The sequence below is a fragment of the Mobula birostris genome, chromosome 1, assembly GCF_030028105.1.
Source record: "Mobula birostris isolate sMobBir1 chromosome 1, sMobBir1.hap1, whole genome shotgun sequence".
NCBI lineage: Eukaryota > Metazoa > Chordata > Chondrichthyes > Myliobatiformes > Myliobatidae > Mobula > Mobula birostris.
Window position 1 is genome coordinate 201654136 of NC_092370.1, and position 27411 is coordinate 201681546.

The window sequence follows — 27411 nt, forward strand, 5'->3', positions numbered from 1 at the left end:
GACCACTATCATAAATTCTACAGCTCCAGACTTATCTATTCCAGCTCTACCATATCTTACATTCCTTCCCCAGTGCTCAAAATCCCAGTACAACTTTGTAGTCATGAGAAAAACTGACTCACTATGCACAAAGCCACAGGAGATCTCCTAATGTAAATATTCAACAAATAACTGGTCACATTCTCATAAATTTATATTTTATTGACTTATGGGCAAAATTAATCAAATACCTATAAATGTTCATGTGGAGAAATGTCTTACTTGAATACAAGGTATTATATTACACTAAGACAGGCATGCCTCAGTAGCAACATTTTCAAGATTGATTTTAACAGAATATTTTTGCCAGTAGCCAATTTAAGGCTTAAAAATGGATCATTACATATATAGTGCAGGAGAACACCAAACTCAGTGGTCTGCAGCATCTATTACACACTTGTAATGAATAACAGTATACACATCCAGCTCTTCTCGCTTTTAGTGCATATACACCATTTAAATCACAGTTTCTAAAAAATGCTGGTTGCATTATACAGGTTTATAATCAAGTTTAGATTCTAGCTTTTTAGAATCTGCCACTTTTCGGACAGCCTTCATAAAGTCTTCCTGGATAACGTAATCACGATCAGCGCGTATTGCAAACATACCTGAGGGAAAACATAAAAATAGACAATTACTGTCAAACTGCAGCAATATGTGAATACAGAGAGTTTGTTGATGAGGATGATTGGAGAAGAGGAGGTAGGTGAAGAGGAGTCACAATACATCATATTTCTGTGAAAATTAATATTTGGCTATGCTTACCACAAGAATGTTATGTTAATAATATTTCAATGATAACTATAATTTGAAATAGTTTTTAACATACCTGCTTCGGTGCAAACGTTTCTTAAATCAGCACCATTAAATCCATCTGACAGCTTGACAACGGCTTCATAATCTGTAAACAAAATATGTGGAATAAGCTGGGAAAATGTGGTGAATTAAATTAGCACTGATAAATAAAAATCACTAGCAAAATGTAATTAAAAAGAATCTTAAACACAAGAGATTCTGCAGATGTTGGAAATCCAGAGCAACACACACAAAATACCGGAGGAACTTAGCAAATCAGGCAGCATCTCTGGGTGGTAATAAAAAGTCAACGTTTTGGGCCAAGACCCTTCATCAGGGCCAATGAAGAATACCTTCCACTGTTTGCTTCTAGGTGGCAAGTGAACGATGCAAAAACTATTATTTTTGTCAAGATCCTTATTACAAGCCGATTTGCAGATTATACTGAATCTCAAAAAGCACACTGACACACTTAAGAGCCAAATATGGAATGAAAATGTTCTACTTCTAAGTTGATCAGCATCTTCAAAAGAAACAAAATCTGTGAAAACAGAATGTTTATTTTTGACTGTCACAAGGAATATGCTTTGATTCAATATTTTCAAACATTATCTTTAATCACAAGGAACTTGTTAAAATTACATCAAAAATGCTAGACAAAATTACTGCATAATACGCTGTTTGCACCATTGTAGAGTACGGTGCAAGTCTTAGGCACACATAAAAATATTCTGTAAAGCGAAGATGCTTTCAAAAATAATGAATTGAAAAGTTTCCAAATATCAAAAAAATTACTATAAAGAGCATTAAATAGTAAAAAAAAAAGAAATAAATCAAATCAATATTTGATGTGTCCACCCTTTGCCTTTAAAGCTACATCAATTCTCTTAGGTACGCTGTTGTGCAGTTTTATAAGAAAATCAACTGGTAGATTGTTCCAAGCATTTGAGAACTTGTCACACTATTGCTACAGACCTTGGCTGTCTTGCTTGCTTCTGTCTCTCCAGATAGCCCTGATGATGCTGAGATCAGAGTTCTGTCGAGACCATACCATCTGTTGCAGAACTCCTTGTTCTTCTTTTTGCTGGATAGTTCTTTATGATCTTGGCCGTATGCTTGGGGTCATTGTTCAGCTGCATAATGAAGTTGGAGCCAATGAGATGCCCTGCTGATGGTACTGCATGATAGATGAGTATCTGTGAGTACTTCTCAGCATTGAGGATTCCATTAATTCTGATCAGATCACCAACTCCATATGCAGAAATGAAACCCCAAACCTGCAGGGAACCTCTGCCGTGCTTCACTGTTGGCTGCAAACAATCATCCATGTAGCACTCTCCAGCTCCTCCACGGACAAACTACCTCCTACTTGAGCCACAAATTTCAAAATTTGACTCATGACCAGAGCACTTGCTGCCTTCGTTCAGCACCCCAGTCCTTGTGATTTTGTGCATAGGTAAGTCTCTTTGCTTTGTTTCCACTTTACAGGAATGGCTTTTTGATTGCAACTCTTCCTTGAAGGCAACTTCTGACAAGACTGCAGAGAGGTGTACTTGGGTTCCAGTGGTTTCTGTGAGCTCAGAGCTGATGGCAGTGCTGAAATTCTTCCAATTTAGAAGGGACATCAGTTTGATGTATCTCTTGCCTGTTGTCCTCAATTTCCGTGGCCAACCACTTCATTTCTGGTCCTTAGCCTTGCCCATTTCTTTGTGCTTCCTTGGAAGAGCTGGGACAGCACATCTTGAAACTCATGTCTGCTATGAAATTTCTGTTTGAGGGATCTTGATGTTGCAGGATGACCGCCTCATGCCATGGTGTAAGAATGACGATTTGAAGGTTAGTTGCCACATCTGCCACACCCTCAACTTTTTGTTTGGTTATCCTTTGCCCAGTTTGGTTCCTTCTACATCCGTTTCTGTTTCAATTTATCAGTTTAGTTCATTTAACTCATGTAATTGATCATTAGCACCTGTTTGTTATCTTTCTTTAAACGTGCACTGGGCTATTTACCTACAAAGTAATCAAGTTTTTACTCAAAGAGGTCTATTAAATACGTTAGTTTAATGAAATACAAAAATTTCTCAGTAATATTTAATTTTTTTTTGAAAATGAAATGTTTGGAAATCTAAAATTTGCCCCTTATTGTTGCACACTAATACAGAGGACAAAAAATGAACATCTAAAACAACATTTATGTAAAAAGCTAGGGTGCCTAAGACTTTTGCACAGTACTGTAACAAGTTTCAGTCGAAGCAAGCAGCTGAGAAGAAGGGAGTCAAGAAATCGGGTACAAAAAGTCTTTTTTTTAATATAAACGCTGCTCGGGGAGAAGGGTCTGCACTGCACAGGCACGTGACGTAGCACGCCAAGGTTTAAAAAGAGGAATTTTCAACGGTTCTTGTTTCAGTCGAAGCAAGCAGCTGAAAAGAAGGGAGTGAAGAAACTGGGTACAAAAAGTCTTTTTTTTATATAAACACTGCTCGGGGAGAAGGGTCTGAACTGTGCAGGCGCTTGGAGTAGTGCGCCAAGGTTTAAAAATAGACCACCATATACAGCAGGCAGCATTGTGAGCAGGCAGTGGAGTGAGAGGGAGCAGAGTGGGACGGCTTTGGCTCAACAGGCTTCGGTGAGAACAGGAAAGGCCAGGGTAGGTTCCAGTAAGTTTTTTGTCCAGTTTGTTCAGAGTAGAGAGAATGCCAGGCAAGATGTTGGAATGCTCCCCTTGCAGGATGTGGGAAGTCAGGGAGCCTTCCGGTGTCCCTGACAATGACACCTGCAAGAAGTGCATCCAGCTGCAGCTCCTAACAAACCACGTTAGGGAACTGAAGCAGGAGCTGGATGACCTCCGAATCATTCCGGAGAATGAGGAGATTATAGATAGTAGCTACAGGGAGGTAGTTACGCCAAAGGAGCAGAGCACAGGAAATTGGGTCACTGTCAGGCGAGGGAAGGGTTGTGAGTGGTGGTAAAAATCTTCTGAGGTGTATATATTTCAACGCTAGGAGTATTGTGGGGAAGGCAGACGAGTTGAGGGCGTGGATTGACACGTGGAATTATGACATTATAGCAATTAGTGAAACTTGGCTACAGGAGGGGCAGGACTGGCAGCTTAATATTCCAGGGTTCCGACGTTTCAGGTGTTATAAGAGGCAGAGGAATGAAAGGTGGGGGATAGCATTGCTTGTCAGGGAAAATGTTACAGCAGTGCTCAGGCAGGACAGATTAGAGGGCTTGTCTACTGAGTCCTTATGGGTGGAGCTGAGAAACAGGAAAGGTATGGCCACATTAGTGGGGTTGTATTATAGTCAGCGAGAACTGGAGGAGCAAATCTGCAGAGAGATAGCAGGCAATTGCAGGAAACAAAGTTGTGGTGGTAGGGGATTTTAATTTTCCACATATTGATTGGGACTCCCATACTGTTAAGGGTCTAGATGGGTTAGAGTTTGTAAAATGTGTTCAGGAAAGTTTTCTAAATCAATATATAGAGGTACCAACTAGAGACGATGCAATATTAGATCTCCTATTAGGAAGCCAGTTAGGACAAGTGATGGAAGTGTGTATAGGGGAGCATTTTGGTTCCAGTGATCATAACACCATTAGTTTCAACTTGATCATGGATAAAGATAGATCTGGTCCTAGGGTTGAGGTTCTAAACTGGAAGAAGGCCAAATTTGAAGAAATGAGGAAGGATCTAAAAAGCGTGGATTGGGACAGGTTGTTCTCTGGCAAGGATGTGATCAGTAAGTGGGAAGCCTTCAAAGGAGAAATTTTGAGAGTGCAGAGCTTGTATGTTCCTGTCAGGATTAAAGGCAAAGTGAATAGGAATAAAGAATCTTGGTTCCCAAGGGATATTGCAATTCTGATAAAGAACAAGAGTTGTATGACATGTATAGGAAACAGTGAGTAAATAAGGTGCTTGAGGAGTATAAAAAGTTCAAGAAAATACTTAAGAAGGAAATCAAGAGGGCTAAAAGACATGAGGTTGCCTTGGCAGTCAAAATGAAGGATAATCCAAAGAGCTTTTACAGGTATATTAAGAGTAAAAGGATTGTAAGGGATAAAATTGGTCCTCTTGAAGATCAGAGTGGTCGGCTATGTGCGGAACCAAAAGAAATGGAGGAGATCTTAAATGGTTTTTCTGCGTCTGTATGTACTAAGGAAACTGGCATGAAGTCTATGGAATTAAAGGAAACAAGTAGTGAGATCATGGAAACTGTACAGATTGAAAAGGAGAAGGTGCTTGCTGTCTTGAGGAAAATTAAAGTGGATAAATCCCTGGGACCTGACAGGGTGTTCCCTCGGAGCTTGAAGGAGACTAGTGTTGAAATTGCAGGGGCCCTGGCAGATATATTTAAAATGTCAGTGTCTACAGGTGAGGTGCTGGAGGATTGGAGAGTGGCTCATGTTGTTCCGTTGTTTAAAAAATGTTCGAAAAGTAATCCGGGAAATTATAGGCCAGTAAGTTTAACGTCGGTAGTAAGTTATTGGAGGGAGTACTAAGAGACAGAATCTACAAGCATTTGGATAGACAGGGACTTATTAGGGAGAGTCAACATGGCTTTGCGCTTGGTAGGTCATGTTTGACCAATCTATTGGAGTTTTTCGAGGAGGTTACCAGGAAAGTGGATGAAGGGAAGGCAGTGGATGTTGTCTACATGGACTTCAGTATGGCCTTTGACAAGGTCCCGCATGGGAGGTTAGTTAGGAAAATTCAGTTGCTAGGTATACATGGAGAGGTGGTAAATTGGATTAGACATTGGCTCGATGGAAGAAGCCAAAGAGTGGTAGTAGAGAATTGCTTCTCAGAGTGGAGGCCTGTGACTAGTGGTGTGCCACAGGGATCAGTGCTGGGTCCATTGTTATTTGTCATCTATATCAATGATCTGGATGATAATGTCGTAAATTGGATCAGCAAATTTGCTGATGATACAAAGATTGGAGGTATAATGGACAGTGAGGAAGGTTTTCAAAGCTTGCAGAGGGATTTGGACCAGCTGGAAAAATGGGCTGAAAAATGGCAGATGGAGTTTAATACAGACAAGTGTGAGGTATTGCACTTTAGAAGGACAAACCAAGGTAGAACATACAGGGTAAATGGTAAGGCACTGAGGAGTGCAGTAGAACAGAGGGATCTGGGAAAACAGATACAAAATTCCCTAAAAGTGGCATTACAGGTAGATAGGGTCAGAAAAAGAGCTTTTGGTACATTGGCCTTTATTAATCAAAGTATTAAATATAAGAGCTGGAAAGTTATGATGAGGCATTGGTGAGGCCAAATCTGGAGTACTGTGTTCAGTTTTGGTCACCAAATTACAGGAAGGATATAAATAAGGTTGAAAGAGTGCAGAGAAGGTTTACAAGGATGTTGCCGGGACTTGAGAAACTCAGTTACACAGCAAGGTTGAATAGGTTAGGACTTTATTCCCTGGAGCGTAGAAGAATGAGGGGAGATTTGATAGAGGTATATAAAATTATGATGGGTACAGATAGAGTGAATGCAAGCAGGCTTTTTCCACTGAGGCAAGGGGAAAAATAACAGAGGACATGGGTTAAGGGTGAAGGGGGAGAAGTTTAAAGGGAACATTAGGGGAGCTTCTTCACACAGAGAGTGGTGGGAGTGTGGAATGAGCTGCCAGACGAGGTGGTAAATGCAGGTTCTTTTTTAACATTTAAGAATAAATTGGACAAATACATGGATGGGAGGTGTATGGAGGGATATGGTCTGTGTGCAGGTCAGTGGGACTAGGCAGAAAATGATTCCGCACGGCCAAGAAGGGCCAAAAGGCCTGTTTCTGTGCTGTAGTTTTTCTATGGTTTCTAAGTCCAGGTGGAAGTCTTATCGGATCCACAAGATGTATAAACTTGCTACAAACCACAATCACATCCTATGATACTGAATATTACAAATAATTTTCATTGAATATAATGTGACTTGAAAAAAAAATCATATATTGTGGCCCTGCCTGGGGATTCTATATCATACTGAATATTCTGGTTAATTAACAGCAGAATAATTGAGATGTTGGAAATAACTTGGAAAATTCGTAGCTTGCATGGCTGATGGTTGGGTTGCGTTGGTCTCTGGTCTTGGCAATCCATTTGTAAACGTTTTGTCACCATATGAGGAGACTTCTTCAGTGTGCTGTTATTAACTATATTATGCTGTATTATGAAATAGCTTATATTTATTTTGAATGGAATGCAAATATTTGCACTTCAGCATTTGCAAACAGAGAATTTTAAGGTGAGTAACAAAGTTGAAGCATTTATTGTAGCTTTAGAAGTCACCAAATGCAGCCATTTACTGTTAAATAGAAATTTCTGCATTGAACCCAATTCTAGTCAACATATTTTACTAGCCAATAGATTTTCAGTCTTACAAAAAAAATAAGCAAACATATCATACCTATTTCACCATGTTTCGTGATAGGTGCAGCATGGATCTTCAAAATATCCAATCTTGCTTGCTCGTTTGGAAGTTCAATGTCTAGCAGTACAGATTTAAATTGCGTTGTCATAATTGTAAAATTTAATATAAAATATTCCTCCTAAAACAATTTAAATTCTTTCTCTATACAGTACTTACGAATCTTTCTATCTAGTCTTCCAGGGCGCAACAAAGCGGGATCTAATGTATCTGGTCTGTTTGTAGCCATTATCATTTTAACTCTGTGAAGAGTATCAAAGCCATCCATCTGATTCAACAGCTAGAATTCAATGCAGTTAAGATTTCAATTTGGTCCAAAACATCAATATGATGAGCTATACAAATATAATTCCAAAACAAGTATGAACCTGGATTTGCACAAATTCCACTCTTTCAATGCAGTTCAGAACTAATTAGGCTCTTTGAATATTCTAAACAATAATTTTATTATAATTAGAGGGAGAGAGTGACAAGAGAAGAGAGGAGGGGAGGGCAAGGGTAAGAGTGATGGAAGATGATGAGAGGTATGTGTAGGGAGTGAATAGGGGATAGGAGACAGCAAGTGGAAGGGAGGGAGAGAGGGACAGGAGAGGAGGAAGAAGAAAATGTTAACTTAGACCATGCAAAGTTCATGGCACCTCAAACGAAGAGATTTCAAACCTGGACAGTATGTACCATTTCAAGTACATACAGAAATAAATTGCAACACCCGACAGTTCGCAAACCAGATCCTATGTAGCAGAGGGTTTTAATCATACAAATCCTTTTATATCTAATATTATTTGCAGTTTCAGGAGTTGGCTCAGTTGGGGTGGTATTGGGTTCAGTAAACAACAGCACACGATTGTTCATAAGAATATTAACAATCTAATGTAGTGTCACCCTTGAAGGCACATGGACGAGTTGGAAATTAACGATGAAGGGCAGATTATCAAATTAACCTTTTACCCTTTAGACAACAAAGGTATAAGTCAGGAAAAGCCACAGGGACAGTTCTAATATGGCCCAACAATTTAGTTCATGGGATGAATGGGTGCTGCAAGAGAAAAGATGTTTGGTAGAATCGCAAGCTTCAGTTTTAACCTGCAATTATAACTGCAAATCATACTGAATAAAAACCCCTGGGATTAAATTACTATTTATCTTAATCAAATTTACAGGGATACAAATAGTGAGGAGGAAGAGGAACTGGATAACTGCATGCTTGTTTTGGTGCTCCATTAGAACATGCTCACATGATAATTTGTACAAAGCCATTGTTGGGAATTATTAACTGCAATATGGTTTAAGAGTTGTAGAAAATTATGTATCACTGTAATGGCTAGATTAGTATGGAAAATTTTGGTACTTAACTATGAAAATTAATTGATACTAATCATAATTAGATGATTTGTAAAGAATAAAACAGGCTTACTAGAAAAACAAAAAAACCTGAAACAGTTTAAACGTGAAATAAAGCAGGAGCGTTGGATTTAATCAGGCAGCATCTGTGAAAAAGTTGCAGCAGTAATGCTTCAAGTTGATTACCTTTCAAAAAAATTGGTGGTTTATGGAAAACATGCAGACTATTGATAAAAAGTCATTGAAGTGAAATATTAACTTAGTGCATCAAGTATCACGTGTTTAAGAGATACTATCTCCAGCATTCTTTTTACTTAAAACTTACATTAAACTGCATTTAGCTATATACAATGACTGCACGGTAATTGACGATGGACAACGCTCATTTTCTACAGCCTAAATTACCTCCATAATTCAAATAAACTCTTTGTGGGCTTCCAACCAGGTACAGCTATCGATTACAACTGATGTTTCGATGACAAACTTTGCCATCTTCATCAGGGATGATGCCTAGGTATGTCTAGTCCAGCAGTATTTAAACCCCCATAGTCCTTCCCTCTTGATTGGTTGGTCCTCATCCAATCAGGTTTCTGCTCCCCCACCTTGCTTATAGTTGAATTCCGGTTCTTAATTAGAGAAAGACCTTCATCTTTGTTAAAATTTCTTTTCCTTCAGGTACTCCAACAGTTCCAATGCAATCTGAACAGTATACACCCAAACATTCAATTTACAATGGAGGTGGAGATGGATAAGAATGGTTGCTTCCCGTTCCTGGATATTCTAATACAACAGTGGCCTCAGACATGGCGCCTATCAGAAACTCACTCACATGGACTTGTACCTGAACAATAATAGCCACCATCATGCCTTCCAACATAGTGGTTCTTTCTACCTTAACTGTGCAAAACCTATTTTGGACACAAACAGTGTCCCCAAGGAAGTAAGACGATTATGCACGACGTTCCTACAGAATGGCTACAAGGTGAAGGAAATCAATCGGGTCCTTAAAAGGGATGATGGTAAAACAGTAAACCTAACAACAAGGAGGAGCCCATCGTTACCCCGTCTTCCCTATATTTCCATGGTTTCTGTAAGGATCACCAGGATTCTGAAGAAATACCAAATTAATACCACCCACAAACCCGTAAGGAAGCTCAAATCACAGCTTACACGGGTCAAAGATGATCTGGGAGTCGGATCAGTTGGCGTTTACAGGATTCCCTGTGAACGTGGAGCACAGTACATTGGCCAGACAGGACACATGGTGAAAATCCGCATTAAGGCACAGAGGAAATGTATCTGTTTAGGTTACTCAGAGAAATCAGTGGTAGCAGAACACTGAATTTGCAATAGCCATAGGATTGACTTCGACAGCACAAAACTATTGCACCACATCAATGGTTTTTGGGACCACCAAGTAAAGGAAGCCATTGAAATAAAACTAGAGGAAAAGAATTTTAATAAAGACGAAGCTCTTGCTCCAGGTAAGAACTAGAATTTGATTGTGAACAAGGTGGGAGAGCGGAAACCTGATTGGCTGAGGATTACCAATCAGCAGAAACTGACTACAGGTGTATAAATACCACTGGTCTAGACATGCCCAGGCATCATCCCTGATGAAGATGGCAGAGTATGTCATTGAAACGTCAGTTACAATCGATTCCTGTACCCAGCTGGAAGCCTGAGAAGTTTACCCGTCATATATGCCAGGAAAGCACTAGATCCCTTTTTACCTCCATAAGCGTTCGTTGAATCTCACGATCAGCAGAGGTACCTTCAGAGAAGCGGCGACCACCTAAAAAAATTATTCCAACATGTTTATTTAAGGCTTAGTTTTGAAATTACGTTATTGCTTCTTATGGAAGTTCAGAGAAGTAAAAAGATTAATTTTTCATAAAATCATAGAACTGTTATGGCAAAGAAGGTTATGTAGCTTATTAATGTCACAGTGACTTAGTAATGATAGTTTCATTTCCATGGTCTTTCCCCATAGCTTCAAAATTAATTTTCCTCAAGAGTGTATGTACCCAATTCATATGTGATCACTGATTGACTACTTCCACTTCTTTAAGACAGAAATTTCAAAATCATGACTACTCTGCATTAAAAAAGTTTTTGTTTGCATTCCCCTATAATTTTTGTCCATTACTTTAAATTTGCACCCTTGGTCATTGAAACACCTGCAACAGGAATCCTATTCTCTCACTTAAAAACAAGTTTGCATACACATCTGTCAAATATTTTCTCAACCTTGTTTGCTTCGAGAGAGAAGAATACAGCCACAGTGTATCCCTGGAACCATTCTAGCAAATCTTTAAGGCTCTACATTCTCCCAAATAGCATTGACCAAAACAGTAGCTGACCGTCTTCCAACAGCCTCAATGGTGTTTTATAAAACTTCAACCCGACTTCTTTTATTGTGTATTATGTTTTCACCCATTTCAGGTGAATAGTATTGTATCAGGATTGTACACTGACTTGAACAGTAATTCATGGTAAAAATTAATGATTTGAATTGAAAAGGCATAGGCAATAAGCTCACCAATAGCATCAATCTCATCCATAAAAATGATACATGGCTGGTGATCTCTGGCATAGTTGAACATCTCTCTGATTAAACGAGCACTTTCACCAATGTACTTATCAACAATAGAGCTGGATACGACCTATTAAAAATAAAACAGAATTACCGTACTCAGTTCAATAGGATATACGCAAAATATATAATAAGAGGCCACCATTCGATTTTTTCAGCTTGATCCAGGTTATCTTCTACCTTAACTTAATCTTTTCATACACCAAAAATCTATTGATCCTTGCCATACACAATTAATTAGAACTCTAAAGCTTCACAACTCTTGACTGCAGAAATGATTACTCACCCCAGTCCTAAAGGAGATGCTCACCAGAAAGAGGGCAATTGATTTTAGCAGGAAAAAAACTGTGATGAGTCCTGCATACATTCTGGGAGGAGTTGTTGCAGTGGTGGTGGAGTACAAATACTTGGGTGTTCGTGCAACAACAGACTTGACTGGAAAATCAACACCAAGGCAGTTTATAAGGAGATGAGCAGACTCTATTTTCTAAGGAAGCTGAGATGCAGCAAGATGTTGGAGATCTTTTACTAATCTGTTATAGCGAGTGCAGTCTTCTTTGCAGCTTTATGTTGGGGGAGCAACATCAGTGCTGATGATACAAAATGACTAATTAAACTAATCAAAAAAGCTGGATTCATCGTTGGCTACAACCCGGACTCTTTTCAGTTAGTGGTGGAGAGGAGGTCACTAAACAAACTGTTAATCCTTTATGGACAATCTGGCACATTCTCTTCATAACCTACTGAATAAGCAGCAGCGCACCCTTTCAAACAGACTCATTCAGCTCCGCTGTCACAAGGATCATTACAGAAAATCTTTCCTAACAAATGCAGTAAGCATATACAACAGTTCATCTCTGTGCGACAGGAGAACACACATCATAGAACGATAGTCTCAGTTTTATAAGTTCATACATTATTATTGCACATTGGTAAATTATTGTGTATATTATTATTTTGTACTTTATTAGTGAAGTCTGCTAAGCATGTTTTTAGATATTGTTGCTGTAACAAAAGAATTTCCCACTCGGGATCAATAAAGTACATATTATTATAATGCCAAATTCCATATTTTGAGACTGAACCCCTAGTTCAAACTGTTATATTCCTCAACCATCTTGTCAATCCCTCTAAGAAATTATAACTTTAAAATATTCAATCTTTCTTCAAGGGCAATCCATCTCATCCAAAGGATCAACCTAATAAGCAGATTCCATTACAAACAAGAGAAAATCTGCAGATGCTGGAAATCCAAGCAACACCTACAAAATGCTGGTGGAACTCAGCAGGCCAGGCAGCATCTAGGGAAAAGAGTACAGTCGATGTTTTGGGCCGAGACCCATCATCAGGTGTGAGTCCCAATGAAGGGTCTTGGCCTGAAACATTGACAGTACTCTTTTCTATAGATACAGCCTGGTCTGCTGAGTTCCTTCAGCATTTTGTATGTGTTGCTTGAGCAGATTCAATTCATTTCTTGCTTATAAATATGTACCTTTAAAAAATTGCAGTCTAATTGACGAGCAACAGCTCTTGCTAAGAGTGTTTTTCCTGTACCTGAAAAGAAATAAAGGTACATTTTACATTTTGTTCCTTCATGACACATAAAACATTATTACTGTTATAAAGAGATTACTTTAAGACATTATTTTTCCATTGCACTAAATATTTTAAACCAATTCAAACTTTTATCATAATAAATGGAAAATTAGCAATTTTAAGATTCCTTTCTACAACACACCATTTCTCAAACTAACAATCTCACAAACTTTTCACTCTCATGTCTTTATTCCAGGCTTTGCCTTCAGACAATTGATTTCAATAGGATGACTCATCTCTCAACATCTTTCCTTCTTGTAAAGATGCATCCAGTATTTGTTGAATGCAGATCGACATCCAAATCAATTTCAGTGAGCCACAGCAGCAATATATTTCTACCATGTCACTACTAGGTGATCTTTTTTTGGAAAATGCCCAGGGAACTTAACATTGCAAGTATATGAATTATTCTGGTTACCCAAAATTATTACATCTAAATGCAGAATACCGAGCCATTTTACAAATCCATATCCCTTATCCTTCCCCGAAGAAATTACAACTCCCAACATGAATCTGCAAGTAACTCTTCCTAGCGCTGCAGCATATTTAAATATACCAAAATAAACATATTGTTAACAATATGGCAGGCTTAATTAGATTAGTTTCTAAGTGGAATTTAATGGGAAAAAGGTTATTTGTTTACCTGGTGGTCCATAAAGTAAACATCCTTTTGGAGGAATGATTCCCACACGCTGGAACAATTCTGGGTTTGTAAGTGGTAACTCTATTACCTGTAAGTGTTGCAGAATTTCATTTTCAGCAAAACAGAAGGTCTACAAGCACCATCAGTTCCATAGAACACAGTTCAATATATTCACAATGCAATGTTTTTTTGGCAAACCTCTCTCAGTTCTCGAATCTGTTCAGCCAATCCACCAATCTCTGAATATGTAACATTTCCTGGATCTTCATGAGACATGTTGTACACCAATGGGTCCACTTCTCTTGGCAAGTACCTGTTACACAAGTACACAACATTTAAAATTCAGTTGTTACAATTGATCAAACTAAAGGTATTTGAATCTATAAATGTCACCTCATACCAAGCAAAAACTTTTTTAAAAATTGATTATTCCTCAACCCCACGAATATTCCTTAATAAATCACAATCGCCAAGCTTGATAGGGTTGTGAAGAAAGCATCTAGCACGTTGGCCTTTATAAATCAAAGTACTGAGTACAGGAGATGGGATGTTATGTTGAAGTTGTACAAGACATTGGTAAGGCCTAATTTGGAGTATTGTGTGCAGTTTTGGTCACTTTATCTATAGGAAAGATGTAAATAAGGTTGAAAAAGTACAGAGAAAATTTACAAGAATGTTGCCAGGTCTGGAGGACCTGCATTACGTGGAAAGATTGAATAGGTTAATATTTAATTCCTTGGAACATAGAAAATTGAGAAGAGATTTGATAGATATATACAAAATTATGACAGGTATAGATAAATGGCCTTTCCCCACTGAGGCTGGGTGGGACTACAACTAGAGGTCATGGTTTAAGGGTGAAAGGTAAAATGTTTAAGGGGAATATGGGGGGGGGAAGCTTCTTCACTCAGAGGGTCGTGAGAGTGTAGAAAGAGCTGCCAACGCAAGTTGTGTATGCAAGCTTGATTTCAACATTTAACAGAAGTTTGAATAGGTACATGAATGGCAGGGATATGGAGGGTTATGGTCCCAGTGAAGGGCGATGGAAGTAGGCAGTTTAGCTAGCTGTAGGAATTCAAATCTTTAAATCCAAATATTGCCTTATTAATATTCTCAGGCTCAAATATTGCTTAATTGAGACCTTTTCCCCCCATTTAATTAAAATACTTCCATTCTAACACTTACCTCATTATAGTTAAAGTCGTCATATCCAGGGCAACTCTAGTCCCTGGTTTCAACTTGCTTTTTTCAAGCTGTATTTATATGAAATGAAAAGGAATGTTAAATGGACTAGAAAAATCAAATTTCCTCCTCCAACACGACACCCTCCCTCATACCACACAAAAAAGAACTGGCTTCTACAGGGCAAACTTCAAAGGTAAAAAAAAAAGTTAATAATCATTCTACATATATGAAAGATAATTATCTTCCTTCTGCAATTTTTTACCCAATTACATTATTTGGAAACAAGACATTGTACATTAAATATAGTATATTACTTGAAGTAATTGCTGATGTTCCTAAATCAATTGTTCGAATAATTTCAGGGATTAGGGATAAATTAGAGAAGACGGATTGGTGCAGGACTGGTGAAGATGAGTTAGTGCAGAGAAAGTTAAGAGATTTGATGGCAATGTGTAAGATTTCAATGTATTTCAACACCTTGAAAGGCTGAAAAAGACAGCTTTAAAATAACAAACCAAATTAACAAAGGCAATACAGGCCTTTTTTTAAAAGTACCTGACAGGGTGCTATGGAGTAATCTTCAAAGGATACTTTGATTATTATTTGGTAAACTAAAAGGAAAATGTAGAAAGAACAAGGAAACAGGACTAACTGGATTACTTTTTGAAGGCATTGACAAAGATCCTTCTTTAGTTTTGTATTTTAGTGAAGTTTTTCAGGAAATACAAAAGATATTTTAAGTTAAGACAGGACAAACTTTAGTGAATGGCAGCTTCTATGCATACCAAATACACTGTGTTTCTACTGCTGGTGAGAAGCAAAGTATACTCCCACATAGATTTGGTTCAAAATGTTTCTCATTTCACTGTTTACATTAGTTTAGTACATAGACTCAAAAATCCAAATTAAAATGACAACTCATCCATACCAAACAGGTAGCTATTTATAATAAATCAGACTATACTTTTGGGGCAAATGTTTAAATGAGTGTTTTTGGATCCTTTACAGAAAGTATTCCATTTCTCACATTTTACAACAATGTAATAATGCCCATGTAGAGTAATGCAATTTGAAAAGAATTCTGTTTCTAAATAATGGATATGTTCTTTTCTTATAGATACAAAAAAACCACACATCCATAATTTTTGCAGGCAAAAATCAATATTAAATCTCAAATTGATATACAATACACTTGAGAAGGTACCATATAAAACATCAAAGTTTATTATGTATAGTTCTAGTATTGAGTACAGTTTTGGTCACCTTGTTATAGGAAAGACATTGTCAAACTGGAGTGCAGAAGAAGATGCTGCCTGGATTAGAGTACTTGAGTTACAGGAAAGGTTGGCCATGCTAGCTCTTTATTCTCTGGAATGAGGGTTGACCTAACAGAAGTTTCTTAAGACCATGAGTGGTATGGATAAGGTGGACAGTCATTGTCTTTTCGCCCCAAGGTTGGTGGGAGGGCACAGACGCAGATTTAAAACAGATCTAACAGTAGTGAGTACCTGGAATAAGCTGACAGAGGAAGCGTTTGAAGTGGGTACAACTGCAACATTTTACAGGCATTTAGATAGGTACGTGGAAGGGTTAGGCTTGGAGGGTTGTGGACCGAGTGCAGGCTATTGGGACTAGCAGGGAGGATGCTGTGGTCATAGACTATTTGGGTTGAAGGGCATGTTTCCCTGCTATATTGCTCTATGACTCATAAAAATACACTGGTATTTCACATATTCGGTTTTATGCCATTGAAATAATCAGATATTTCTGATAACATACATGTGGAAACAGGCTTTTGGTGTGGAAAAGAGAAGGAATTGAAACAGAATACACATAAATATAATGGAAATAAATAAATATTCTGTTAATGCTAGTGCCTGAGCAGAGACTGCTACATTTATTTTAAGGGAAAGTAAATTTGAACCAGAGCAAGGTACAAAGCTGTTGGAAGTCAGATACAATGAATTAGTTTAGGATTGTTTTAGTAAAACATTGGCTTACAATGCTATCAATATATGTATTTCTATATTCAGAGTGTAAAATAATTCAAAAGTGTTAGTGATATGAAAATATTTGTAAATACAGAACTTATTCAAATATTTGCAGACTTCGGCAACATAAAAACTCTTTATTAGACTTTAACACTTAGGTGATTAAGCTTAGTTACACCAGTTCTCGTAAAACAATGTTGCCAGGCTAGACTGTGTTCAAGCAAGTCTAAAGAGCTCCAAATTTTGTGTCTCCAATCTCATCAATGCAGGGGCTCCCTAAGTAATAGAAGACCTGACTTAGGGAAATCTAACATTATTTTGCAAATTTTCACATAAACTTTAAAGTATTTTTCAAGATAAGTTAGTTACAGCAATATTAACATGGTCAGGGATTATGGAATAAGGTAGCAGCCTACTAGTTCAAAAGGTATCCAGTTTTCAAAATTAAAACTGTTTACATATAACTTCTGCACAGTAATTAACCCGTGAGAGCACTTAAGAGACTTATTTTGAAATGGATAAGGCCGTATCTTGACACTTGTAAAATACTTTATCAAACAATGGAGTATCCAGTCATACTTCTAAGGTAATTAAAACTAGCCATTATAGATGTGGCACAATCTGCTACTGTACTATTGTAACTACATCGAAAGACAGTAGATAGCTGTTCTTGTTAGTCAACCTTCACTGAAACTGCTGATATCTGACGCAGAAAAATTGGTTCCTGGACATTTGTCAGAAAGAAACCTTAAGTAATCTGGGGACTGCTTGTATAGACTGGACTGCAGTAGGCGCCCATGCAGTTACTACATTATACTGAAGGAACCAGGTGGGCCTTGGAAGTCTTGACTGGAGTTTGGTGGGCAACTGAGAAGGAACAACAAGACTTCATGAATACTTCTGATGGAATCAAGTAGGTAGTTCACATACATTGAGTATCTTAGGTTGGGGCGGTTCAGGGGTCAGTTCTTCGGAGTGCTGCAAGAATACTAGAAAGTTGAAGTTAATATCAGGAGAAAAACTGGGAGAGGATAGCTGAATGCCAGATTGGGAACTTGGGAGTAAGGTCACTGATCTTACCACTTGGTAAGATCTTATTATTTAACTTGTGCTCATAGCTAATATATTGGGTAGCAATGAACATCAGTGCTCTTTGCCCTGAACAAGAAATTCTTCATCAGTTTAGCAAGATGAAAGACTGAGTGTAGGATGAGGATTTTTGCAAGATGAGGGGATTGATAGCTTAACTGCTCAATTATTTCTTCTTTACATATTAAAAATAAATATACAATAACCAATGGTATATAGAAAAATAGACGGTTTTAAACACACTTTGCCTAAATAATTTTTTTTAATACTTTACCTGTCGACGACAGCCAACAACATATCGTGGTCCATTTGTAGCCTTTACAATAACTATACAGGGGAAAAAAGTTGTATAATTTTAAATTGTTTGATTATAAAGGATAATAAGGTGAACTGTAAAAAAAATTGTTACTTACATTTCTCTTCTGTAAGTTGTTTCAACACTTCACCAACAATCTGAGGAAAAATTAATTAATTTTATTTATTTCACATGGAAATGCAGAAAAATGCAACTTAAGTTCATGAACGAGTGATGAGTATATAACTCTTACTTGTCCCACACTTTGAAGAGCTTTGAGGTCATTTTCAGACTTTTCATACTGCTTGGTTAATTCCTTCAGTTGCTCTCTCACTATATATTGGAAAATAATTTGAAAATTAATTTTGCAGTTTAGTTAACTAAAAAGCAGAAATTCAAATACTCTCTTAAAACGATGCTGAAGAAGAGGCCATTTGTCAAGTTAACTGCTTAATCCCAGTCCCATACTCTTCTCCCATAAACACACGGTTATTTTTACTCCAAATAATGTCATACTTTCTTATAACTAAGAGCCCATTCTGTTAGTTGAGTCAAAGCTGTCTCTCAGAGCATCTCTGTCCCATCACTGACCGAACACGCATGTATTTGGGTGTTGATTGTAGAACAATTTATGTAAATACCTCTTGGGAAAACCCTGAGGTGTATTATTTGATTATCTTCTAAATTTTTGCCATTTATTCATTTTCTCATGTTCTTTTGTCCAGATTATGTAAAAAAAAGTTACTGTGGTTTATTCTCTATGTCCATGGATTACCCAGGCCTAATAACCACAAGCATTCATGATATTGTATTATCTTTTAAATCTCCACTGATCCAAAGAGATCACTGTTCCCTCTATGCTGCGCGAGTGTACAGCGGCGGAAATGCTCCCAATCAGTCTTTGTTGCCACACAATTGAAATTTTCTTTTTACATGCTAATATGATTTCAAATATATGTCAATATAATTGTAAGATACCCTGTAATTATGTGTTAATGAATATAATCCATAAATTTTCTAAGTAATAAACATAGCTCAACTTTTATTTCAACATATTTATTTCACCAGTGTTTCAAGTTACAACACTGTTACAAATTGTAACAATAAACACAGAATGGAAGCCAGTAGCTCAATGTTAATAAACCACCAGCCCACTGAATGCTGACACCATCTAGTCAAAACATTTCACTTTTGTCATTGTGCTGTCAGTTGTTTTGACTGCCTGACATTTATCTGTGTTGTGAGTTATGGTTTGTATTTGCTTGATGAGAAAAATTCTATAAATAATTTTGAAAATGTCATTATACCCTTCAATTAAAATCATGTGATTTTTAAATTTTCATTCTGAATATTCATAATATGTTTATTACAAAAGGAAACAGTTAAAGCAGCATGCAGTTTTCAGGCTGTTTAAAAATTTCATGTTCAGAGCAATGGTTGGTCTATGCAGCTGTCAAAAAAATTACCTTACTTTATTATTGCCAAACAATTGATACTAGAGTGTACAATCATCACAGCAATATTTGATTCTGCGCTTCGCACTCCCTGGAGTACAAACCGAGAGTAAGTATTAAAAGTTTAAATTATAAATCATAAATAGAAAATAGAAATAGGAAAGTAAGGTAGTGCAAAAAAAACGAGAGGCAGGTCTGGATATCTGGAGGGTACGGCCCAGATCCAGGTCAGGATCCGTTCAGCAGTCTTATCACAGTTGGAAAGAAGCTGTTCCCAAATCTGGCCGTACAAGTCTTCAAGCTCCTGAGCCTTCTCCCGGAGGGAAGAGGGATGAAAAGTTTGTTGGCTGGGTGGGTCATGTCCTTGATTATCCTGGTAGCACTGCTCTGACAGCGTGCGGTGTAAAGTGAGTCCAAGGACGGAAGATTGGTTTGTGTGATGTGCTGGGTTGTGTTCACGATCTTCTACAGCTTCTTCCGGTCTTGGACAGGGCAACTTCCATACCAGGTTGTGATGCACCCGAGAAGAAGGCTTTCTACAGCGCATCTATAAAAATTAGTGAGGGTTTTAGGAGACAGGCCAAATTTCTTTAGCTTTTTCAGGAGTAAAGGCGCTGGTGGGCCTTCTTGGCAGTGGACTCTGCTTGGTTGGATCAAGTCAGGTCATTTGTGATATTAGAGGGAATGTTGAAAGAAACTAACCCATTTTTTCTCCAGATTCTGCATACAGCCCAAGATTCTCACTACTAGTCAAAAGACAAAGTTTGTCTGTGAAGCAACCATAGTTTTTGAAATACTTCTAGGTAAGGTGTAAGCTTTTAAGATTATACAGGAACATTCGTGATGAGATTCTTAGAAAGCGAGGCCTCAACCCCCTCCCAAGTGCAGTGCTAGAACTGAACAACTTTGTAGTGTTTTATAAAGAATGTGTTTTTTTTTGTTTTGTACTCTAGTTTTATATTAATAAATTCAAACTGTCATATTTTCACCAACTTTCTCAATGCCTTCAATTTTTAAGATATTTTAACACTTTCATTATTCCCTCTGCCTGAACTCTATTTAAAATAGTTTCATTTAGTTCATATTACCTTTCTTCATATTAAAGCTTCCAACTTCTCACTAAATTTCATTTCAGTATCTGCCCATTTCATAAAGAAATTAATATAAAGCACATTGAATTCCAATAAGTTAAAACACACTGGAATGAGTATTGTTACAAATACCAATCCCCAGAGAACATTGTTTTATACATGAAATACCATAACTCCATACTCTTTGCTCTCTGATCCATGGCCAATATTGCTGTCATCATCGTATTTAATACTGATCATAATTATGAGGGAAATACAGCCATATTAACTTAATACAAACTAAAAGATTGCCAAAGAGAAAAGCCCGTATATTAATTTCTAAATGTATATCTTAAAATGCTATTGTTTCATTCCCACATTTTTTTCTTATTCCAAAACAGATAGTAGACATGACAAGTTTTTAAAACACCAAGGCCCATCAGCCTAATATTCGCAGAACTTACTAGATTTTACTACCTAAGCAAGATAATATCTATGATAAATGGCTTAGCAATGTTAACAGACATTAAGATAATGCCTCTGGTACAATACAGTAATGACATTTAGCCACTTCACAGAAGACGCTGTGGTCAATGACACCTGTGCAGGCAGCTATGACTATAAAGAATAAGGATAGGTTGAAGGGCATGTTGCAATGAGAATATCTCACTCAGATTGTTGAGTGCGTGGGTGAAAACTTGGTAAATGGAGTTTAATGTGGGAAAATGCGAAGTCATGCACTATGGCACAAGGAATTCAAAAGTAGACTGTTATCTAAACACAGAAAAATTGCAAATGAGTGATGTACAAAGGGATCTAGATGTTCCAGTGCACCATTTGAAAAAGGTTAGAAGATGCAGCAAGTCATTACAAAAACAAATGCTATATTGCAAGCAGGTTGGAATTTATAAAAGGGCTACTACACTCGTACAAAATACCACTGAGGCTGCACTGAGAACTGCTGACAGTTTTGGTTTGTTATCTCCTCAGCAGCTGAAGAAGTTGGATTAATATTCTGTATTTTCTAGTCAGGCAGTATCTCTGGAGTCAGTCAAAAGTTTTGGGCCGAGACATTTCACTGGGGCCAAATTAAATTGTCCAACATGTGTGTTCCTCTGGATTTTTATTTTTAGAATGAGTTTTAGAGTTTAGAAGAATGAGGGGTAATCTTTTTGAACATAAGATCAGCGTAACTTCCACTAGTGTAAGATATCTAAATTAGTAGAGATTTAAAACGGAGGGGCGGAGGAACTTTTTTGCAGAATGTGTTGATTTCTGAAAACTTTCTACCTGGAGGGCTGTAGAGACTAGATTATAAAGGATTCCGGATAACTGAGGCATCAGTTAATTGGGGCAAGCGTGTACAGGTTTTCCCCCGCCATCCGAAGGTAGAGCGTTCCTATGAAATGGTTCGTAAGCCGGAATGTCGTAAAGCGAAGAAGCAATTACCATTTATTTATATGGGAAAATTTTGTGAGCGTTCGCAGACCCAAAAATAACCTACCAAATCATGCCAAATAACACATAAAACCTAAAATAACAGTAACATACAGTAAAAGCAGGAATGATACGATTAATACACAGCCTATATAAAGTAGAAATACTTTTCCACAATCATTGCCGGCACTGTTTGCTGAAGCGAAAATCTCATGCAAGCGCTCTCCACAGAAACACGACACAAGCGCTCTCTGCAAAAAAGGGGCGCAAGCGCTCTCCAATAACCTTTAAGCTATGAAGCTGCTAAATCATACCAAGTAACACGTAAAAATACACAGCCGATATAAAGTAGAAATAATGTATGTACAGTGTATTATCACTTACCGTAATCGGGAAAACAGCTTGCCGAGCACACTGATGATGGTGTGTCAGACTGAGTCGTCGCAGGTTGGGGTGGTGCAGTGGCCCCCACCCTCCAGGCTGCCGACCGATACATTGCTGCGAAGCATGGAGTCCAGCGGTAGCCAGGAGGCACACAGCACATCTTTAAGAAAAAAGCCGAAATAAACATGCTAATTAATTAGGTGCTGCCCGACACGTAATTGTCGGCTCATATCAGCGCCGACTGCATCGCCTCTGATCTGGGCCGACATTTACATGTGGGGCGGCACCTAATTAATTAGCATGTTTATTTCGGTTTTTTTCTTAAAAATGTGCTGTGTGTCTCCCGGCTGCTGCTGCATTCTCCGCGAATCGGTACTGTATCTGTCCGCGGCCTGGGTGTTGGGGCGGTGGGACACTGGGGTGTCATCTCGTCGGCTGTTTCCATTAGAGCAGGCGGCTCATCTTCTCCTATGACTACCTACCTCGATGTCGAAGGTCGAGGTTTGTCGTCTGTTGTGGCTGATGTGGAAGGCTTGCTTGACTGCTCAGCCTCGCGCATTTTTCTATCATACAGTTCTTTGTAAGGACTCAAACCATCTTGCAAATATCCCCTAAATCGACGTACCCTTTCAAAATTAAAGTCGCACTTTATCATTGCAGCGAAAATCTCACGCAGTGGCTTCACATTCATTTCGCTACTGCATTCGGTTTCGATTGTCATCCTTTCCTCTTCCAATTGCATCATCTATCAGTTCTTGGTCATGGGATGCCAAAACCTCTTCAACATCATCTTCGTCAAGCTTCCACAAGCCAAACTCACTTTGTCCTTGCTTCGTTCACCATGATCAAAACACTTAATTATGGCTAGTTTTATGCTAAATGTAACACCCTTACGAGCTCTTTCAGGCTTTTCCAATACCTCAGAACTCATCTTGCAAATGGCTGCTCAATGCAATGTGTTAAAGCAATGCCATTCCGAATCCGGGGGAGAGCGGCTGCTCGGGGCATGCGCGGCTTTTTATCGAGCGCTGATTTTTTTCGTAACAGTGAAGACACCTTCTGAAAGCGAAAACAAGGTACTAATGTAGGTCTTTCGTGACAGTGAGGTTTCGTAAAATGAACATTCGAAAAGCGGGGGACACCTGTATTTGGGACAACTCTTAAAGAATAAAATCTAAATTTAAAAAATAGCTGGGATTCCCTTCATTAGTTTGGGACACTATACCACTTAATTGAGACTGTTGCTGAACAGTTTCTAACTAGCGTCAGACGTGCACTTGAGCTGCTTTTAGGCACTACACCGTGTTTACAGCAAACAGTTTTTCAATAGCGTCATTTGTGTGTGCTTGTGTTCAAATAGCAGTGAGTCTTGTCACTGATATTTGGCAATAAATAAGAATGAAGACAATTCTGTTTTGCTCAATGTGGTTTCAAGCGTTCAGGCTTGGAGATGCCAGATACAGTGGGGAGTGAAAGTGAAATTTCACCACTTCAACAAGTTCGGAACTACGAAGAATTTGAAGTTTTGACAATCATCTTAAATGTTACAATGAAAATGAAGATATGGAGGATGTAATTGATTAAAGTAGTCCATTATCTACAATAGGTATCTGCGCTCAATCAAGATAAACATACACTGGATAAATTCCTCTGTCAATTAAATATTAGGAACTAAATCACAGTTTTATAGAACTGTAATAGTATTAATAGTGTTCTAATTTGTTCTGTATTTCATTTAAATGCAAAATGTGTTACTTGGTTAAACAATAGTTTGTCTTTGTATACCTTTTTAACTATTTCCATTAAATTGAGGCAGCTACCTAATTGGGCCAAAATATACTCATCCCAATTAATCAGAATCCACAATATTTGGTGATATTTAAAGAAAAAATAGATACAGTTTTGAAGAATTACAGAGTTGTGGATTTTAGGCCACATCAATGGTGATCACATTGCATAACTGAGCAGGCATGAAGGTCTTTCCCTGTTTCTGCTTTCTTATGCTCATTGTGCAACTCAAGAAAAAGGATTATAAAGTGAAAAGAGAAAACAAAAGTCCTTTCTTCAATATGTTAACAACTTTTATAAATAAAGTCACAAAACCTGAGAGATGTTGAGAATTTATCCTACCCGTACGGTTTAAATTTATATCCTATTGACGGAAACAGAATTTGTAACTTTTAAACAAGAAAAGGACAATTAAATGAAAAAAAAACAACTCACAGAAAGGAAAGGGGAAAAGAATGAGATTAAATGGATAGTTATTTAAAAGTTAAGGCAAACAATAGATTGAACATTATTCTACAAAGCAAAATTCTTTAACAATATATTACAAAGAAAGGTTGTATTATTGCAATGAATATTTAGAAGGACATGTCCATTGAATATATAGTTTGTCATTTGAGGCTCCGTTAATATTTCCCCAATTGGGTGAGTTAACTAAGTTAACAAATATTTTTGTTTAGCTAACATTTACATGTAAATTTCCAATATCTATTAATGTAATAGATAAATTAGTTCACCAGCAGTAATGAAACTGTGAAAGAAAAATCAATTTTTGTAACATCATTTAGAAAATAATTTTGCAATGGACTGGGCAGGACACTTAATTCATAGTATATATCACTACTTCTGAAGCTGGTGGAGCATTTAATATATTGACTAACTGACAATGGGATTTCTTGAAAAATCTGTGTGCATATACTATTTTGCAAATTCAAATCATTTTGTAGACAATGATACTTTGTAACTTAAAATATTATTAGAATAGTGCGCAACACAATGCTTTACAGTGCTGGCTATAAGATCGGCATTCAATTCGCACTACCATCTGTAAGGAGTTTGAACGTTCTCCCATGACTGCGTGGTGCTCTGGTTTCCTCCCACATTCTAAATATGTTCAAGTTAGGGTTAGTAAACTGTGGGCATGCTATGTTTGTGCCAGAAGTATTGCAACACTTGTGGGGTGCCGCCAGCACAATCCTCGCTGATTTGGTTTGATGCAAGCGCGTATTTCACTTTGTTTCGATGCACACAAATAAAGTTAATCTTTCCCTGTAAAAATGTAGTCAGACATGCAAAGCTGTGCTTTACTGTTCACAATTTAAATGTATTAAAATAGCTAAGGTACAATCATTTGAAAATATGAGTCTATGCACACCTCTTTCTCACACATAACAAAATACATTTCCTGCAGAGGAATGTTTACAATTAAAAGTGTGTGTAAGAATTTTCTAAAATCCTGAGAGGTTGAAGCCACATAGAAGGAGAAACCTTCAACAATCATGGAGGGCAAAAGCAAAGACCTAATAATATTTGTTGCTTTTTTTACCTCCTCCGTGAAGTCAAATATAAAATGGTTTATTCCTCAATCCGTGATGCACAAATCATCAAAATATTGATACAAACATTAAAACTCAAAACTGACTTAATAATCTAATGGATGAAAAAGGATGAACCAGCTATGATTTTACCCAAAAACTTGATTAAAATAGAATATTAGTAATCTTTGTTACAAAAGTGTTGTAATCAAATTTTTCCCATGAATGTTGAAGGCTTTTTGCAGAGCATTTTAAATAATAGAAAGCAAAATGCAACTGTCACTGGAAATCTGAAGTAAAAAAACCATAAAGGATGTTAGCCCCCAAATATTATTTGCCTACTGAGCTCCTCCAGCATTTTGTGTGTGTTGTTTGTTGAATTCACAAGCCTGCTTCCATCTTCCTCTCACAAAATTACTGGTTCACGTCGCGAATATTATCAACTTACTGTCACAGTTTCACATTTTTAAAAATTCTGATAATACACTCCATTTAAGGTGGATATTTACTGTTACTTGCACTTACGATAGCAGTGTAATTTGTAACATCATCGTAGCTTTGAATGCAGTGTATCAACAAGAAAAGTCTGAACTTGTGCTCCGAAATAGTGGATAAATGATTCAAAACAGAGAGGCTTGACAGCCTCTATTTTTCACATAAGGATCAATGAATTAGAATGCCAGATGTTGTAAAGGGATTCTTAATTCACTCAACTCACTGTAACGTTAACCTATCTCAAGAGTAGCTCAACGTCGAGTATTGTTTTTCTGTTGCGATCAACCCTTAACCACCAGGGCCCGGAGCAGGCCAACCAGCTGTTTCGTATTTATATCCTGTATTAGAATTTCTCAATTTGATTTCAGTACATTAGAGGACAAATGAACTGGGTTTGCGGAGGCTGAAGCTGGAGATGGAGCTGGGCCCCGGCCCGGCTTCATGCATGACAAAGCGACTCCGAGCTAGAGCTACTACCACTCGATCGCACAGGTCCAGGAAGCCGCGTACACCCCACCACCCAGGGAAGAAGAATAAAACATTTTAACAAAACATACGTTCTTTTAAGCGGCCGTCAATCTCCTTGTGCTCCAGTAATTTCTTCCTATAATCCTGCAGCGCCTTCTCTCTCGGCTCCGCCATGTTGTTGCCTGGAACCAAGCGGTGCCTGATGGGATGAGTCGAGCGGCCGCAGTTGACAACGAGCGTCTAATGCAACAAGAGTACACCCCGATGACGGAAAGCCTATACTTCCAGCGACAAGAGCCAATTGGAGATAGAGGTGGTTAGAGGTAACGCGTGTCTGAACTGTAGGGCACAGTCTGTGTGCTCTCAGGGAAAAGCGTCAGCCCTGCATCGTGATATCACCATGCCATGACTGTTCTCTTCTGCTCACCCGATTGGTTCATTGTTCCGATCTCCATCTAAATGAGTCCATTTAGACTTTTTTTTTGGAATGAAAGGATGTAAATGATATAAAGTTCACAGCAATAAAATTTTTAAAAGCAAAATCACAAATGGAACAAATGACAAACTGGCTATGTCAGAGAAAAAAAGAGGTTTAGTTTACTGTGATGTGAAAATAGTCATTCAAGGTTGCCATACATTGATGTTCCACGAAGATCGCCCTTGAGACAACCATTTATCCATTTACACGTACTTGGGAGCTGGAAGTCGAATTTCAAAATTTGCAAATGAGGGCCGCAGTTAGCAAACAAGGACTGAGATAAAGTACAAGGAGATCAATATATTTTA

The 27411-nt window shown here is 37.8% G+C and overlaps 1 protein-coding gene across 1 annotated transcript; it reads right to left on the reverse strand.

Annotated features, from left to right (window-relative positions):
* Positions 1 to 180: 180 nt before the first annotated feature.
* psmc6 (proteasome 26S subunit, ATPase 6) lies at positions 181 to 26867 on the reverse strand. Its single transcript, XM_072268899.1, has 14 exons — positions 26715 to 26867; positions 18251 to 18330; positions 18116 to 18155; positions 17977 to 18029; positions 14623 to 14690; positions 13636 to 13750; positions 13438 to 13525; positions 12691 to 12752; positions 11145 to 11268; positions 10336 to 10397; positions 7421 to 7541; positions 7241 to 7321; positions 869 to 940; positions 181 to 647 (listed from the first exon to the last, which is right to left on the reverse strand). Exons 1-14 carry the CDS (start codon positions 26797 to 26799, stop codon positions 529 to 531), a joined length of 1170 nt encoding a protein of 389 aa, XP_072125000.1. The 5' UTR covers positions 26800 to 26867; the 3' UTR covers positions 181 to 528.
* Between the last annotated feature and the right edge of the window lie 544 nt (positions 26868 to 27411).